General features: G+C 36.3%; 1 protein-coding gene across 1 annotated transcript in view; it reads left to right on the top strand.

Annotated features, from left to right (window-relative positions):
* The first annotated feature begins 7,997 nt into the window (after nt 1–7,997).
* LOC102235584 (arf-GAP with GTPase, ANK repeat and PH domain-containing protein 3) overlaps nt 7,998–17,157 on the top strand; it is a 150,117-nt gene continuing 140,957 nt past the window's right edge. The window contains exon 1 of the mRNA XM_023334876.1: nt 7,998–8,829. Within this exon, the coding sequence (XP_023190644.1) occupies nt 8,460–8,829 (370 nt within the window). The 5' untranslated portion in view covers nt 7,998–8,459. The remainder of the gene's footprint in view (nt 8,830–17,157) is intronic.

The following is a 17,157-nucleotide window of genomic DNA, read 5'->3' on the forward strand; positions in this document are numbered from 1 at the left end:
GAAAGACGCACTGACTGGGCACCAAACTGTTAAAGAAGCCCTTCAAATGTACTTTATGACAACTAGTTCGATGGTTTTACACAGTAAAGACAGATTTTTGTTTAGATTTTGTATACTTAAAAAAGAAACTTTTATTGTGCCTTACCATCCAAATGATCTGCGATTTCTAACAAGGCTAGTTTGAAGCTGCTGGTTGAATCTTATTGAAAAACAATATACATTATACATATATACAGTTTTTTTTACAATACCTTAAAATTCTATTGCATTTATTATTATTATTATTATTATTATTATTATTATTATTATTATTATTATTATTATTATTATTATTATTATTATTATTATTATTATTATAGTTGTATCTGATGTCATTTTCCCCTACTTCAGTTTTTCGTCTTTTTGATTTATATATGCTTCGGTTTTTAAGATACAATCATGTTTATTTAAGGAAAATATGTTGTTTTTCAGGCATATTCTGGGTAACTAATTGCCCAGAATACAATTATTTCCGTAATTTCCGTGCTGCAACACAGAAATCACGGACGGGAGAGGGAAGCAAAAGTAAACTGCAGGGTGTGGATTACTCTGTTTTGCAGCAAAGAATTTTGGAAACGTTCTGATGGAATCTATGTTGCAGAATTTCTACCTGGGTGCTTAACTCAGTTAAGCAGTAAGATTGTTTAAAATGTTCATATCTGTTAATAAATGTTTCAATAAAAATAACATTAATTCAAATCATATACATTTTTTATAAATCCTTTTTCAGTGCATGATGGTGATCAAATGAAAATGTTATCTGAAAATAATTTCCATTTAGAGCTTTACCTTTAACTGTGAATCAAATTTCATGTTCAATTTGATTAGCCAGTTGTACACAATCATATTTTACAATACTTACACTGTACACAATACGCGAGTGTGCCGACTATGCAAATAAAACATAGGAAGTCTGTTCTGCAACAGTCTGACATAATATATACAGTATATAGTGGCCCTGTCAGTGAGCCACATTACTTAGACAGAAAAAATACACCTGGATATTTATCAAGAAATGTTTAGTTTTTTACTATGAACAATGAAAAATTGTTGTACCTCGCAGAATATGTATCTCCAGTATGCGGAATGTTTTACAATCTAAAATCCGCTAGAGGGCACTCTTTCATAAGGACCTTTTTGAACCAAAATATTCAGACTTACCACCATTTCTTTTTCTCCCTCTCCATCTCTGTCTATCTCTTTCTTTATCTGTAGAATGGCAAGTCAGCAAGTGGGGGGCTTCATTATATTGTTAATGAACATCTCCACATTGTCCTGTACCCATCTTTCCCAAACCCTGACTGCTTCACTGTCACCTAAGGTACATCCACTTTTATTTAAAGTGGATGTACCACAGGAATGTGGCATACTTATGTTACATCATGATTATGTTAACTGGTGCGATTTAAAGTTTAGTTACTGCAGATTTATTCTTGTCTTCCGCCACATAACGTTTTTTACACAGGCTTTCTGTGCCTGGCTAATGAAGCTCTCAGTCTCATGGCCTGGTTCTCTTTGTCAAGTTTTCTACAGATGTATATATCCCGTCCTGATTATGTCATGTGGCTTTAGTTTAATATTTGTTGCTATTTGTCAAGGTGTAAACAAACAGTGATACTTTGTTGCATCTTAGCTAAGTTAGAAGTGCTGAATCAAAGTCTCTATGTAGTGCATACACATTTTAGTTTGGACCTTTCATCTTATAGACCTCTCCTTTTCCACATTGCTTTGAACGGTTTCAGCAGAATTTGGATTTCGTCCACAGTTTAATTCCCACAGTTAGTGAGTCACATACATTGAAGCAAAGAGTGTTTTCCCAACCTTGCTGGCTATCATGTTTACATGAAAGCTGCCAGCAGACATGAAAGGTTAATCCAAAGACTTGAAAAATCAAACGTTATATTAAGGTTAATAACATACTTTAAAATAACCTATAATCAAGGATGAATATCAATTTTAATTGTAATTGTGTCAAGCTTTGAATGTAAATCTGTCTGATTCAAACGAATAAATATGAAAGCAACCTCATTCATGTGATACTTGGGCTGAAGTGATACAGTATATTGTTGACCTTTATGGAACTCTCTGGTGCCTCTGGCCTTCAATCGAGGATTTTCAAGGAATTATGCTGTTTAAGTTGACAAAGCTCTCATCTTGTTGTAAGTTAGCTTCTGATTAGCTGATCAGTCCCTGCTGATGACTCATCTCTCAGAGGAGCTTCTTCAGACAGATCTGTGTCTTGAGACCCAGACAGAATTTTTGAATTCACAAAGACAATATTTTCCAGTTTCAACATTTAATTGTCTCCTTTGTGTGTTTTCAAGTTGAAGCCAGGCAATAAACTGTCTGATTTAGATTTGTTGAGCCAGAAAACACAATAAAAGACACACTGAATTGGATCTTTAAATTTTAAAATGGAAACATTTTCACATGTTCATCTATTTTTTCTTTTTTTTTTACCTAGCATTGATAAAACACTATGGAAGTTTTGTTTTTAATGGAAACAATAATTTAGGCCATCTGTATGTGATGAACTTTGAAGATGCAAATTAGAGCTGGCTTTACTTTTTTCAGCTTGCCAGCAGCTCTTCCCAGTTTGCTTTTACATATGTAAAGAAATCTGTTATGCCTCTCCAACGAGGGAGATAAATGCTAGTCACCACTGCTGTAGTGTGCCCTATATATTTTTTTCCATCAGAAAATGAAAACTGGTACTTAATTTGTCAACCAGAGGGTTCCAGAAGCAAGGGCTCAGTTTCAGTGGATTAACACTTCTATTCTTGTCTCTCCAGTTCTCGCCTCAGCCGTTTGTTGCAATGCTTGACACCATTTGGAGTGCCACAGGGAAAACAGAAACAATAAGGCCTGCTGAAGTCACTCTGTACCCAAGGTGAAAAATATAATATGGCAAGAACTGTGATATTCATTTGGTTTTTCATATCACAGCATAATAAAAATAACTTGTTCCTTACTATGTTTTAAAATAACATCTTCAGGAAGACAACACACAAATTGCACAGTTTAATTATCTATGTAGAAAACAACTAAGCCAAAGTAGCAGTGTGTTTCTACAATGTGTGCACTGTTTTTAGGTGACCTACAACAACTTTTAACAGCAAATATCCAATTAAATATTTTTCTGTATGACCTTATCAGTTTATCGTAACGTGTGAAGCACTTCCATCTACTTTTAGAAATGTTATGTCATATTTATTATGGTTTGCACCTGCTTATAACTTTTTAAGGTTCTATCACAGCATGAAGTCTGGACATCAAATCAATTGTTCCAAACATCTTGAGCATCTCCACTGTTATACATGTGCCTAAGATTGTTTGACTCTACAGTATTTTGGTATTTAGTTCACAGTCAAGTCAGTACTTGAAAAATTTCCAGAATAAGGATGGCCATGAAATAAATGCCAAATATTGAGATAAGAGGAGACAAAATTACACTTAAATTAATCTGTCCAGTAAAGATAACTTTCAGGACCTGATATTTTAATCAAAAACATTTTGGTACCTAGAAGAAGGTACTGTGCATTGCAATAAACTCAAAGTTCTTCATGATTGTGAAGTCTATTCAATATTTTTATTTAAAAAAAAAAAAAATATATATATATATATATATATATATATATATATATATATATATATATATATATATATATATATATATATATATATATATATATATATATCATCTTATGATTTCATTCCTACATCTGAAAAACTTAAAAATATGGCATGACTGCAAAACTACAGAGACATGGCCATTGTCCTTTATTGGCAGGTCAACAAGCAGAGTATTAATTAAGGAATCAGCAGTGACCCATGGTAACTGAAACTGAACATTACATATCACTCCACACATACGGTATAAAGAATAATGTGCTGGCCTTTTGCAACTGAACTTATAGTGCAGACAAGTTTTATTCATCTCTAGAACAGTATCAAAAACTCTTCCAAAGCTACAACTGCAAGCTTAAATAGTCTCAGCTGGGAAGGACCGAACCATCTTTAATTCACAGGGGACGCCACCAATTTACAATTTCCACCTATATACATAAAATGCATTTTACCAAATAAGACACATTCCTATTTACTTTTTATGAATATTTTTGTGTTTTATCCTTCACTATAAACAGCATTATGACTCACTACAAAAAGAACACCACAAACAATTTCCCCCACTTTTCCATGGTTTTTCCCAGAACCTATAAAAGGTGTCTGGACCCATAGAGAACTATTTGTCCAAAAACCCTGGAGAGGACACAGAAAAGACAGGTGAGTCATTCTATCTCAACACCTCCACATAACTTTTCCGTCCACACTTAACAGATTCTACACAAACATTTGCTTAAGTTTTACTAACCATTAGCCCTTCTTTGTTCTGAGTAATAATTATCTTCCCCTCACAGGCAGCCACCTCACTCCACTGAGGAGAAGTTGTGCGAAGCACAGAACAAAAGGCTACATGCTAATTATTAAAATACTCTAATATTCAATGAATAGTTAGAACTTCTTGTGCTACTGATGTGCTGACTATTTGAACTGTTGAGCATGTAACTTTCGGATAGCTATCTAGAAATTGTATCTAAAAAATGAAGCAGACTTGTAACTCCATAATCCCCTTCGTGGTGACAGTTTTAATTTAATAATTCAATCATGTCACATATGAGAGCAGCATGTTTGAGCAACTGTCTTGAAATGCCGTAACACTTGCCTTGTGTCTCCATTAGCTCAAATATAAATTAACTTAGCCTCCAAAGCCAATACATCAGCATCTAGGCTTTCCCAAACTGATGAAAAGAAAAGTGATTTTAGTACATCAACTTGTGAATTAGACAAAAAACATTCTTTAAATTGTTTCAAATTATTCTCCAGTTACCCTTGATCTTGGCTTAATTTGGCATAATAATAGCTCTAATGTTTGAACAAAGTTCAGTGCTCAAGTATATAAAAGGAAGACATTTATACCTTGCATATAAATTTCCATTTCTATGCATTAGTTACTTTACAATATTTATGTGGCTTATCTGTGGCTGTGTAATGATGGTAAAGTAGCTTCATTATTTCTCTTTGTAAAGAATAGGATATTAGTTCATTCTTATTGAAATGCTTTCAGACAGGTCTCAAACTTGAAGGCTTTCGATGCAAGGGCTTATTAACGTGAACAAATTTAGCTGGAAGATTTGCATTTAATTCATATCTTCAAAAGTCAAAATGAAAATCCATAATTTAGGAGGTTTCATGCAGCTTAATTATTCTGGTAGTCATGGCAGCTTGTTTTTGCACTGGGGCAGATCTCACAGGCCTTGGGTTTAATTATAGGAAGAAATTAAATTTTAAAAATTTGCTCATTGCTTCAACCTGTGCCGTTTTGAGAACAAAAATGAATAAATAAAAATTGAAAAAGTTTCTATTTTTTATTCTTTTTTATGGTTGAGCACAGGTACTTGAAAACATGTCCCCCCAACCCCCCAAGAATTACTTACAGTTAAATAATTAAAGAAGACAATGGAGGTATTTTGAAATGGATGGGGATGAGTATGTAGAGTAATGAGTGACAGATGGGAATGAAGAAGATTGAAGTAGGATTCCACTTCAGTCTTCTTCACATTAAACAAATAGCACTTGACCTGAATGGGGAGGAAAAATGCACATTTCAAACAACTTAAATCTAAACCTATGTTAAAATATTTCTGCATTTGTTGGTCACCGGCTGTCACTTAAAGCTCTGAGGATTTTTTTTTTCTTCAAATACATATATTTGTTGGAAGAAAACACGTCTTCATAGTATAGCTTAAGCACAAGTGGAGCAGTGTAAACAAAATGCTCAGGAACATAGCAAAATACTGCAGGGATATTAATGATTTTTGCTGCAGATATTGATTTAACCAAAAGGGTGAGATGAATGAAAAAGTTTCATGTTTGACCAACAGATGGTAGCAGAAGGCTGAGAATAAAGAAAACACAGGAAGCACTTTGCAGTGAAATGAGTATGGATTTCACATTTGTGTCATCTACACTGTTCATAGTTTCCAGAAATTTCTATTAATGTTAGTTTTAGTATGTTTCTTTAAAGCACTTATTATGTCCTGAGAATGTTTGTAAAGACTTTCTCACTGTGAATCAGCCTTCTTACTTGAAACGGCAAGAGAGCTGCATCATTTATTTTGGAAATCATAAATAATGATCTTAATCTTCAAAGCAATGGATTCATCTTGTGACTGAATATATAATTGCTCAGACAAGATAATGATGCTGCAGCACCAAAGAAAGAAAGAAAAGTTGCTCTGTAAAGTGCATTATCATCTCTGCAGTCACACTCAACAGGTCTTGTTACATAACAAATTAGATTGATTTAATTACATAAACAGGAGCATTAGCATTTAGCTTCCAGCATCTCAAAGGCACTAATTTTGCTTTGTATGTGGAATTATCAACGTCTATGTTTTTGAAGCTGTAAAATGTGCCACATTTGATATTTTCTAATCTCATGCATTTCATGAAAGTTCTTGAGTACTGAAAGCAAAAGTGAATCATCTCAATGGAAGCTCAATCTGTATGGCTTTTGAGAACATTGACTTTTTTTTTTTTGCAGTACCCTGTTAATATCGTGTGAACAGAGTTTCAAAGCAGCAGGTGGTCTGAGAGCTGAGAGAGCCATAAACATTTCTTTCATTACACTGTCTTTGGATTACTGTAATTTTTTAAAGCTGTCTTAAGTTTGAGTTTTGTAGACTTCTTTTAAAAAAATAACAATGCAGTGAAATTATCACTGATGTAATGATTTCTGTTTTGCTTTAAGAGTTGCTTTTACTTTTTCCATCTAGAACTTACTGCTGCAACAGGAACAGATCATGACTGACAGTCACAGTCCTCTGGCCTTTAACAGCTGCTGCATTCAAGCCATGAGGGCAGTCTGGTTCTTACTTGGAAAAAAAAAATCAGATAAGAGCCAATTCTAATCAAACTCCTTACTGGTAGCTAACATACAAGAACACTTGATGGAGTATGCATTGACATCATATGTGCCCATGGCTTTGAGTCTTCAGCTGTCATGTTCTTTCTTGCTCCCCAATGCAGCTGGGAGCATGCTTGTTTGCAGAATATGCGACCCCAGTGCCAACTTCTATAAAATTAAACTGGCTTTTATTCAAGGCTGCTGCTGTGAAACGAGAGCTTGAAATCTGCCTTCACAGTAATCTCTTAAAACTGAGAACATTTTGCATGTTGGCGTTGTCAGTGTAGCTTCAGTTCCTTGAGAAAGTATTCAAAGGTCTAAAACTTTTTCACATTTGGCCACTTTACAACTACAAACTTCAAAAGATTTGATTTTGAATGTGCATGATAGACCAAACATAAATTAGAGTGTAATTAAGTAGAGGGGGAAATTCTAACTTGTTTTATTTTGTTAATCGTCTAAAGTAGGTGTGGCATTCATTTGTATTCACACGTCGTTTAAACATATGAGAATACCTGCCACTCTAAATACAGTGAAAGGTGGCTGGACTTGGGGGCTGAATAAAAATGTATGCTACCCTTGTCAGATTTTTTTTTTGTGGAAAAAATGTATAAGCCATATGCTTTACCATTCAGTCCACAATCATTTTAATTGGTCTATCACATGGAATCCAAGTAAAATAAATAGGAAATTATGACTTGGTAATTAGAAAATGTGAAGAAAAAAAAAATCAAAAACTGAATGTATCTATCAAACCCCATATTCTGAACGAATGCACTCGCACATACTTAGGAATGAGACAGACGTATATATATATATTATCCTTTCCGTGTGTATCTTGTTGTTGTTCACTTTCTCTGTTGCATAATTGCCAGGTAGGTTATTGTGATGATTTGCACGTTGTGATTTTGCCCTTCTACACCCTCCCCCCCATCTCATGCACGATTACGTGATGGGTGACGTTTCACCATGCGGAGGAGGGCCCTGGGCAGGGACCACTTGGACCAACGAGAACTGAACACTGTTTCATTTCAGTGCAGAAACAACGGCGTTCAACGCGAGTGGACCAGGGCGCCGCGCAGAAGCCCATTGTCTGCTTCAAACAGGGCAACTACGGGAAACGGCTTTGACCAAAACAGCGGTGTGGGAGGAGTGTCCGAGTGGTAGGCACTGCGGGTTTGTAAAGACACAGAAAAAAAGAGGGGGGGCCCTGGACAAGATCTGGCCAATAACGGAAAATGAGCCTCAGTCAAGTTGTGATAATATGAACCGCGTTTTGTTGCAGTTGGCGACCAACTATTGATGCGTCGGTGTTGATCGCTTCCCAGACCACCGCATCGCGCGAACTTCTTTTGTTCGCATCGCCTGAGTCCTAATTTCTAGCCTCCACATTTGTGTTGTCGCTGAAGAAGACTTAGCCGCTCCGTTTTAAAAAAAGAGAAACCAACCAATAATGAATTTCCAGTCGAGCGTCCCAGTGTCCGGTATCTCGCAGCAATCTCAGCCAGCCATGCCCACTCCAGGGACGGTCCCGGCGCCCGTTCCCGTCCCGGTACCCCAGTCCATCCCGTCCCAGTTCGGATCCGGATCGTCTGCGAGCTCAGGGGCCGGTCAGTTCGGTTCGGGGACTGTTTCGGGTCAGGCTGCACAGTCCGGCTCGGCCGGCTCGCAGTTTGTTTTGTCCAACTCAGCAGCCATCAGAGCGGAGATCCACCGGTTCGAGTCCGTCCACCCGAACATCTACGCCATCTACGACCTGATCGAGCGCATCGACGACCTGGCTCTGCAGAACCAGATCAGAGAGCATGTCATCTCTATTGAAGGTGAGTAATTTCATAACCATTTAGTGGTTTCATTCATTAAAAAGAGGGGATGTTATTTAATTGAGGCATGGGGATAATGGGGGGCATTTCCTGCCTTTTATTCCCACTTGGTAACAATGTCATAGGCACAGCCCTAGTGTCAACAATCGCACTTGGAGGATGGGGGCGTAGCCGATCTCATGCTCCTTGTTCACGGATCGAACTGCACCCATGCACTGCAGTGTGAACAATAACAGAGCTCAGCTGCCTCACAGGAGGCACTGTGCAATCAGTCCTCTGAAAATGAGCTCTGCTGCCTAATGGGATTTGCTTTTGTTCTGACACTGACCTGTAATGAGAGGGAGATCTAGTTTGGCTAATAGAGGCAGATGCTGCCAAATATAAAAGCATGTGTTTCCTGAAAGTGACACACAGGAAAAACCCTTTCAAAACAGTAGAAGGGTAAAGAAAGATTGACGGTAGGAATTCTATCCATCCTTCCTTGCTTCCTTGCCATGTTTGTGTCTAAACTCTCGCTTGACAATTTCTAAACTTTAATTTGAATCGCCTTTCTATTAATTGAGGAGTATGCTTCTGTCACTGTGATGCTGAAAATGAAACCTCACATCGTCTTCGTCTTTCTAGTGGACAATTGAAGGATTTGACTGGGGCTGCATGATTTCAGGAACTTCTTAAAGGCAATAAATTGCAATACTGGTATTGATTACAATCAATCCTCATTTCACTGACATTTTTCTTCCTTTACCACTACACAATGCCTTTACATTCTCCTTCACTGTTTGCATCTCAGCCACTAAAGAAAAACACTCGGTGTGAATGTTTAGGGAAGCTGGAGCCCCTTCATCACCAAAGATTTCATAGATAGAAGAGCATGAATGCATGACACTTGAATTCCACCAAAATTTGCATCCTAACAATTTTTTGCAGTTGTAATAGTGTGATGACAAATGCGATTTGATTTCTTGTGCAGCACTTGTTTTGACTTGCATTTGCTTGGCATTTGTGAACACTTATAACTCCACCTGCATTGACACCTTAAGAAAATTAACCTCATTATCATGATGCTGCCACCACCATTTGGTGCTACTTTCAGAGAGTCTCTTATTTTGCTTGGCAAGCATAACTTTTAGAAGATGGCCATCCAACTTTGGAGAGTGACAGCAATATGTCAGCTGCAGTTGATGCACTGCCACTTGTAAGCTTCTTAAATTATAGTAGCAGTTGTCCTTTTTTGTCACCCTGCCTGTCATCCAGCTCTTTATCCAATCATTTCCTGTGAGTATATTGTTAGTCGGAATTGGGCAACTATAGGTTTTAAAGAGTACTGTTGCCACTCAAAATATTTATTTAAAATCAAAAGTGAGCAAAAATACACCATAGTATCTGTTTGTCTGTAATTCATTGGCATTGGAATACATTTTAAGCACAATAAAATCTTTTCATTTTTCAGCAGGTACATTTTTCATTTAGTTTTTGTTCTTCCAACAGCCATACTTAAGAATAATGAATGCACATATCTCCATATCTAAGTAAGGTGAGTTAGTAAGATGATGATGGTGTGTCAGCTTCTAGAAAAGTTCTCCATTTCTCAGTGTGCTATTTTAACACTACCTGAAATAAATGTTGAAACCATATATTTATATATACTGTATGCGTGAAAAGATAAATAACCTTTACCAAAGTTATTTCTGTTTTCTAAAAAGCTCGTTGTGGCCAAACACTTTTATTTTAGTTTCATCAGACCATTGGAAACAGCTCTAAAAATGAACGTATTTTTCTCTGAGTGCATTTGGGAATATGGCTGGATATTCCCATCCTCTTTATACCTGTATACAAATGTTTGAACAGATGAACATGACTTTTTCCGGCATCTGGACATTACATCAACAGGACCACAGTTTTTTTCTGGATGCTTTGTCTAATTTTTTTTCTGTAATGATATTGAAGGAATCTGTGACTTTAAGGTGTTGCTTTGAAATGAACTGGGATGTGTGTTTCCAATTAACTTAAATTTTGTAAATTATTATATCCAAAGCATACAAAGCTAAGGGATTAATATGAGTTTATCAAAATTCTTTAAGTGCATTGTAATCTAATTGCATGTAAACTCATGAATTTGAGGAAAGTGAAAAAAAAAATTCTCATTATGCTGACATTTAGGAAACATTTAGGAGCAGTCCTTCAGTGTACCAGAAGCTTATTCCAAAATTTTGGTGCACAAAAACAGAAGGCTGCTTCACAATGTTGTGTTTGTACTTTTTGTTGCGAACCATCCATGCAAACTGCACTTATTGAAACCAGGTCTCAGAGTGGAACTTTTCAGGAACATCCCCTATGGAGGGGTGATGTACTGTGCAGGTGTAAAAGCGCACATCCACAGAACGCATGGCTGCAGGGTTTGTTCTACACAGGCACAGGCAGATAACAACAAAAACGACAGCGGATTGCATTGTGCTGTTGTGCTCCCAGCCTTTAATTTAACAGAACTTCCAATACAGAATATATTTGTTAAATGAGCACTTGGTTCATCAGAGATGTGTTGCTGTTTTTATTTAGAAAATGAAAACATTTTCATTTAGAAAAAGTTGTCATTTAGAAATTTGAAAAATAGCTTCGCCGTATAATGCCCTGGCATGACAACTACAGCAGATTCAAGGTCTCTTGACAGTCTCATTTAAACATAGAAAGTTTCCCCCAATCAACATCTGAAAATACCAACAGTTTCCATACATGATGAAAACAGGAGCTATTAATTTCCGGAAGCTAAGACAGAGTTGACGGTATAATGTATTTTCTGTGTCAGAGGTTTTCAAAGTGTGGGAGAGCTTGTCCCCTTTTTTACATTTTTTACTTTTTACATTTATTTATTCATTTTGTTAAAATTTTTTGGCACTTTTTTTGTTTTGTTTCCTTTTATTATTGATCGAAGTTTCTTTAAGGAGGTTAACATTTTCCAGAGATGCTTTTGTTGCTATGGGAGCATTGATATCAACATCTAATTTAAAAACGAAATTATCCATTAAATTGCTGAGAGAAGGCTATAGGGGCTTGTTACAGATGAAGAGAGAGCCTGGATGAATTCGTCAGCAGTGGTTTCTGTGATGTAAACCATAGAAAATGGGATTCACCCTTCACCACCACCCTTGGGGCTTTATTGATTAGTATTTAAATGCTCTGGCTCTCACAGTTTGACAGATTTAACATTTACACAATGATCCAATTTAATTTTGACACTATGACTAAGTGAATGCACTGTACAAGTTATAACAGTTGAGGCAAAAAAATGCAGTCTTATGTGGAAAAATGATGCATCATAGTGAGTGCTTTTATAAAGTGACTTGTTTAAACATGATAGCCTATATAGACCACAGAGTATAATAGTCACCACAGCCATACAAAAAGCTGGATATTTTATGTAATGGAAGGAAAATTATATTAAGAGAGTTATGTGAATTTTGTTAAAATTTTAAAAAATAAAGGATTTTCTTTTGGTTTTCATGTGCTTTTTTTTGAATGGTTGCATTTTTTTTCTTTACAATAAAGGCATGTCTTTAATCTTTGTGTTGATGGGACAGCACTGGAACCTTTTATCTCCCTGATGTGCTTTAAACATAAAGGTCATGTTATTCTTCCTCTCTTTATCTTGTCTTTACTGCCTTGAAAAGGAGCACAATCCCTGCCTAATAACAAACAGTAAAATTGATTCTCTATAAGTGCTTAGAATGCCTTCACAGGATAAGTTTAGGTGGCTGAACTTAACTTTTGTTGTTGATTTGTTTTCCTTCAGGCTTATGTGTTTTCTTCTGTTGAGAATTTGTGCGTTCTCATAGAAAACACTCCACGTGTTTGCTGCTGGGTATCTGTCCAAAGAACATCATTCCAAAAGCTCTGCTTCTCCTCCAAGTCCTGGACTTAATCTGTTTTCTCTCTGACAAACTTCAGTCTGACCTTTGATTTTCTTAGAGAGCAAAGTTTTCTTTCTTGCACACCTCTTAAAAAGGTTAAGCTTGTGGAGTCTCATTCTGATTGTACAGAGTTTCAGATAAAAAGTAGCAAGAACTGTCAGTTCTATTTTGACATTTTACAGTTTTGGAGACTCTTTTTGCATATTGATATCTGCTCTTATAATGAATATTCTTGGACATCCAAACCTAATCATGTTCTAGGTTATTAAAAAATTTTAGACTTTTTTTTCTGCATCGTGTTATGGCTGATTTGAAATTCTTATGAGACATCTTTAAACCTACCAGATTCATAAGCTGGTACAGTCATCTTTCTGAAAGCCTCTGACAGCATTTTTTAAAAAATCTTATTGTGATGTTCACTCTTACACACCAAACGTAAGATATGAGATCCAAACAGGAAAAACTGTCTTCAAAATGCTGGGTAATGCTATTCTCATCATGTACACTTGATGTGAAATTTTAGCAATTTAAAAAAAAAAAAAAAATTTACAGAAATTTTAAACGTTTTCTTTAGTTTTATTTATTTACTTATATTACCAGAAATGCTCAGCGTTGTTCAAATTGATTTTAACAGTCCATTCGTCCAAATGTACTAGAAAAATATACAGGCTTTTATAAAGCATGGTAAGACATTCAGGATTTTTATATCCTTTTGATTAAACACACCTGTAGCTGGAGGTAAAAAGTCTGCGCCTTTTCATCACTTGAAACAAGATGAGGTTCTCCTATTGATTCGTACTTTGAGATCCTTTGAAGAGCAGCGAGAACCGACTTTGACTGACTTGTCTTCACCTGCGCTGTATAGAGCCGCAGATCTATGCTTCTCAATCTTGCATCATTGCTGAGTCTGTTGCTAAGAAACCAGTGGCTCATGCATTTAGCTGGAGAAAGAGTGAATAGAAATTACAGCCCCCTACAAAATGAATTCCCATCGCTACGAAGGTCTCCCTCTTGTTTTGTTGATTAATAAAACCTTGCTTTTATATGGTGGCGACACAACGGCCCTGTTCTTTTTTGCCTTGTGATGAACATTTGTCTGTAGTGACTGACATTTGGGGTGCTGTTTGTTTCTGTGAACCTTTTTCAATACGCAGTTAGCAAATGATATGTAGGAACAGGTGGCTTTTTAATTTAATTTAATTTTTTAGTGCTCCACTGCTTTTATTAAAAGTGGTGTTCTTTTAAATGAGGGTGATTAAATCTGAGAGACGGGAGAAGCATTACATTCCTGTTGAGCTGTAAGAATCACCTTGTCAAAATGTAGGAGTGAATTGGTTAAAAAAAAAGTTACAAATCTATTCCAGTAGTCTTTGACTAAACATGGCTGAAATCTTTAGGTCATAGCTCAAAGATTTCTCCACAATACACTTTAAAAGGTGTTTATATGAAATATTTTGCAGATTAAGTTCTGTGACCTACATATTTAGAAAGGATCACTCTAAGAATGCTACAAAATATGCTAATTTAGAAATCAGTTTGTCCTCAATTAGTAAATTTGTTAAAATCAGGTATAACAGTTTTTTTTTAACAGTATTACCAAAAGTCTGTTTGTCATGTCAGAAGAATTGCAAACATTAATTAATTCATGACTCGGAAAGGTCCCAGAATTCATTCTCAATCTCTTTATTTAGAGCTCCAGCTAAACTGACTCTAAACTTATCAGGCTTTAATTTTGTTCTACCTTGAGCCGAGAAGCAGATTGGATGAATGTGTGAGGGACAAAATCACTGAGGCATGGAGACAGCTGCACAGATGTTATCTGTAATATAATTTTGGATATATAAAAGATATTGAAGTTAATATAGAAGACAGTGCTATTAAAAAAGACAGCACTCTGGGAATATTGTGCTTTGTGCTGTTCTCAAGGAATTATAACCATGTTACAACTGCAAATTTCATTGTGTTTTATTACTACTTTATATGATGGACCATATGGAAAAAAAAATCTTAAAATATAGTTTACAATTGTGTTCTGCCATCCTTTGTATAATCACATTTTGCTGAAATTCCAACTGCAAGCCTTTAGGAGAATATCGACCGGGTTTGGTTGGTAATTTTTTTGCCCATTCTTGTTTGCAAAATAGCTCACCTTTGGTCGGGCTGGATGAAGAGAGAGCATTTGTAAACACACATTCTGGCCACATGTTTTTGCTTGGGTTTTAGATCTGGATCTAGTGACATTCTACCAATTGAATATGATTTGATCACTCTGTTTTGTTTGTAGACCAAAAGGTCCAGCCTATATTTCATCTGACTAGACCACTTTCCCCCTGTCTGTGTCCCCTACATGGCTTGTAACCAACTACAAATGGGAATTTTGTCTTTCTTTTAACAAAGCCCTTCTTCCTGCCACTCTTCCATAAAGGTCAGATTTGTGGAGTGCAGGACTAATTGTTGTCCTGCCAACAGATTCTCCCAACTGTGCTGTGAATTTCTTCCAAAGAGTTACCAAGTGCCACTTAGCTGCTTTGGTGGTTAATGCTCCCCTTGTCTGGCCTATCAGTTTACATGGAGGTCTGTGCCTTAATTTTTATTTTCAGTTCATGGGTTGAACAGAGCTCTGTGAGATGGTCAAAACACAAACCTAACCTTGTTTTGAACTTCTACACAGCTTTATGCCTGACCTGTCTCATGAGTTTGTTGCTCTTTGTGAGGCTCTTTTTTCCACATATACAGTTGCATGATTGACACCACTAAGACTTTCCTGCTGACTCTGATTATTTCTGACTGGCCACAGTATTTTATCTGCATATGGCAGTAGAACCACAAGGAGAAGACAGAGAAGCAAATTTATTTCACAGATTACCTGTCTCATACTGTAGGACATAGTGACAGTTTTAACAAATATCTAAAAAAACTCAAACTTTTTTATAAAAGTTACCTGCTTGCAGCTTTAAGGATATTAGAGAAAGTGTGGACTGAACACAAATCTGAAAAATAAACATTTTTCAGATATTTATGAAAAGATTTTCCAAACCATGTCATTTCTCCTTCCCAAGGCACTGTAGCTTCTGGATATCAGCTGATGTGTTTATCTGGGAAAGTATTTAATGTAGTTGCTGTCTGCACAGCGTGTGTTGAAGGGCAGGTGTTGTTCAGATAAGACTTGGATGAGTAACGCTTTGATTCCTCCCCGCTTTTTTAGCCTAAAGGTAATATTGTGCATTCCTAGCTGCATGTTGTGATCTAAAGACACAGACATGTGGGTATTTCTTGGGATTTATTGTTTTATTGTGGTAATATTATTCTGTATCGTATAACTGCATTTTATAAAACTGCTAAAGCTAAAACTCCCAGGCACATTTCAGGACGGCAGGACCAATGTTAGAGCAAAGGCAGTCACCCAAATCCACAGCTACTCAAGAGGAGTGCTTAGGATTTCCAGAAAGAACCAATAGGTTTGCACAATAGGACATTGTGCGTATGACTGGCAAAATGGATGACACAAAGAGATACAAGAAGCTTAAAGACTGAAGCTTCTGAGCTCTCTGTTGTGTGGTACCTAGGCAGCTCCATTGTACAAACTGCATCTTGTTTGAGTGAAGGACCATCTGTACTCTTTTGCTAATAACAAAGAGAGAATGAAAAAAAATAACAATTATTGATAACATATTCATTTTCTTAGGAGCACAAACATTAATTAACTATGTAAACTGAGGTGAGTCAGATTTTGCAGTTGTAAAATTTTGGCTTGTCTGTGGTTGTGTGGTTTGAATTTTATCTCATGAACAAGCTGTAGGCTACGTCAGGAGAAAGGCCACTGCTCTGTCTGAAGAGCAGTGGCTCAATATATTTTTTAATTGTATATGAGTTTGTGAAGCATTTCTAGATTTAGAAATGTCAGTCAACACCACCAGCTGTGTCTTTTACAAGTCATGTTGGTGTAAATTGCTGTTAATGTGGAATGTTGGTGTTTATAGAGGAGCTCTGTAAGTATTTACTTGTTGTAGCTCTGGTGCCTAAAAAAAGCCTTATGTAAATACATCTGTGAAGTATGGAAACGACTCAAACTAGGCATAATCTTTTCTCTCTCGCTCGCTCTCTCTTCCCCCCCTTAAGACACATAAACAGCACAAATCAAACAGTACATGAAGATAAATATTTGTCTTTGGGATTTAATTAATTGACATTTAAATGACAAATCTTTTATGTCCAAGCCACAAGAGCCATGTGTGTGGCACACAAGGACTTTGATCCCTCTTGTAATGTTAGTTAATCAATCCAGTCAAATGGTTATTCCAATTAGCAATTAGCATAGTTTTTATTAATGCCCGACACTGTAACCACAATACAGCTTTGGGCCTCATTTTGCTAATCAGACATTTTATTTTAAATGGAAATATATTTTTCTTCTTAATTAGAT

This window comes from Xiphophorus maculatus, chromosome 6 (genome assembly GCF_002775205.1).
Source record: "Xiphophorus maculatus strain JP 163 A chromosome 6, X_maculatus-5.0-male, whole genome shotgun sequence".
NCBI classification, from domain to species: Eukaryota; Metazoa; Chordata; class Actinopteri; order Cyprinodontiformes; family Poeciliidae; genus Xiphophorus; species Xiphophorus maculatus.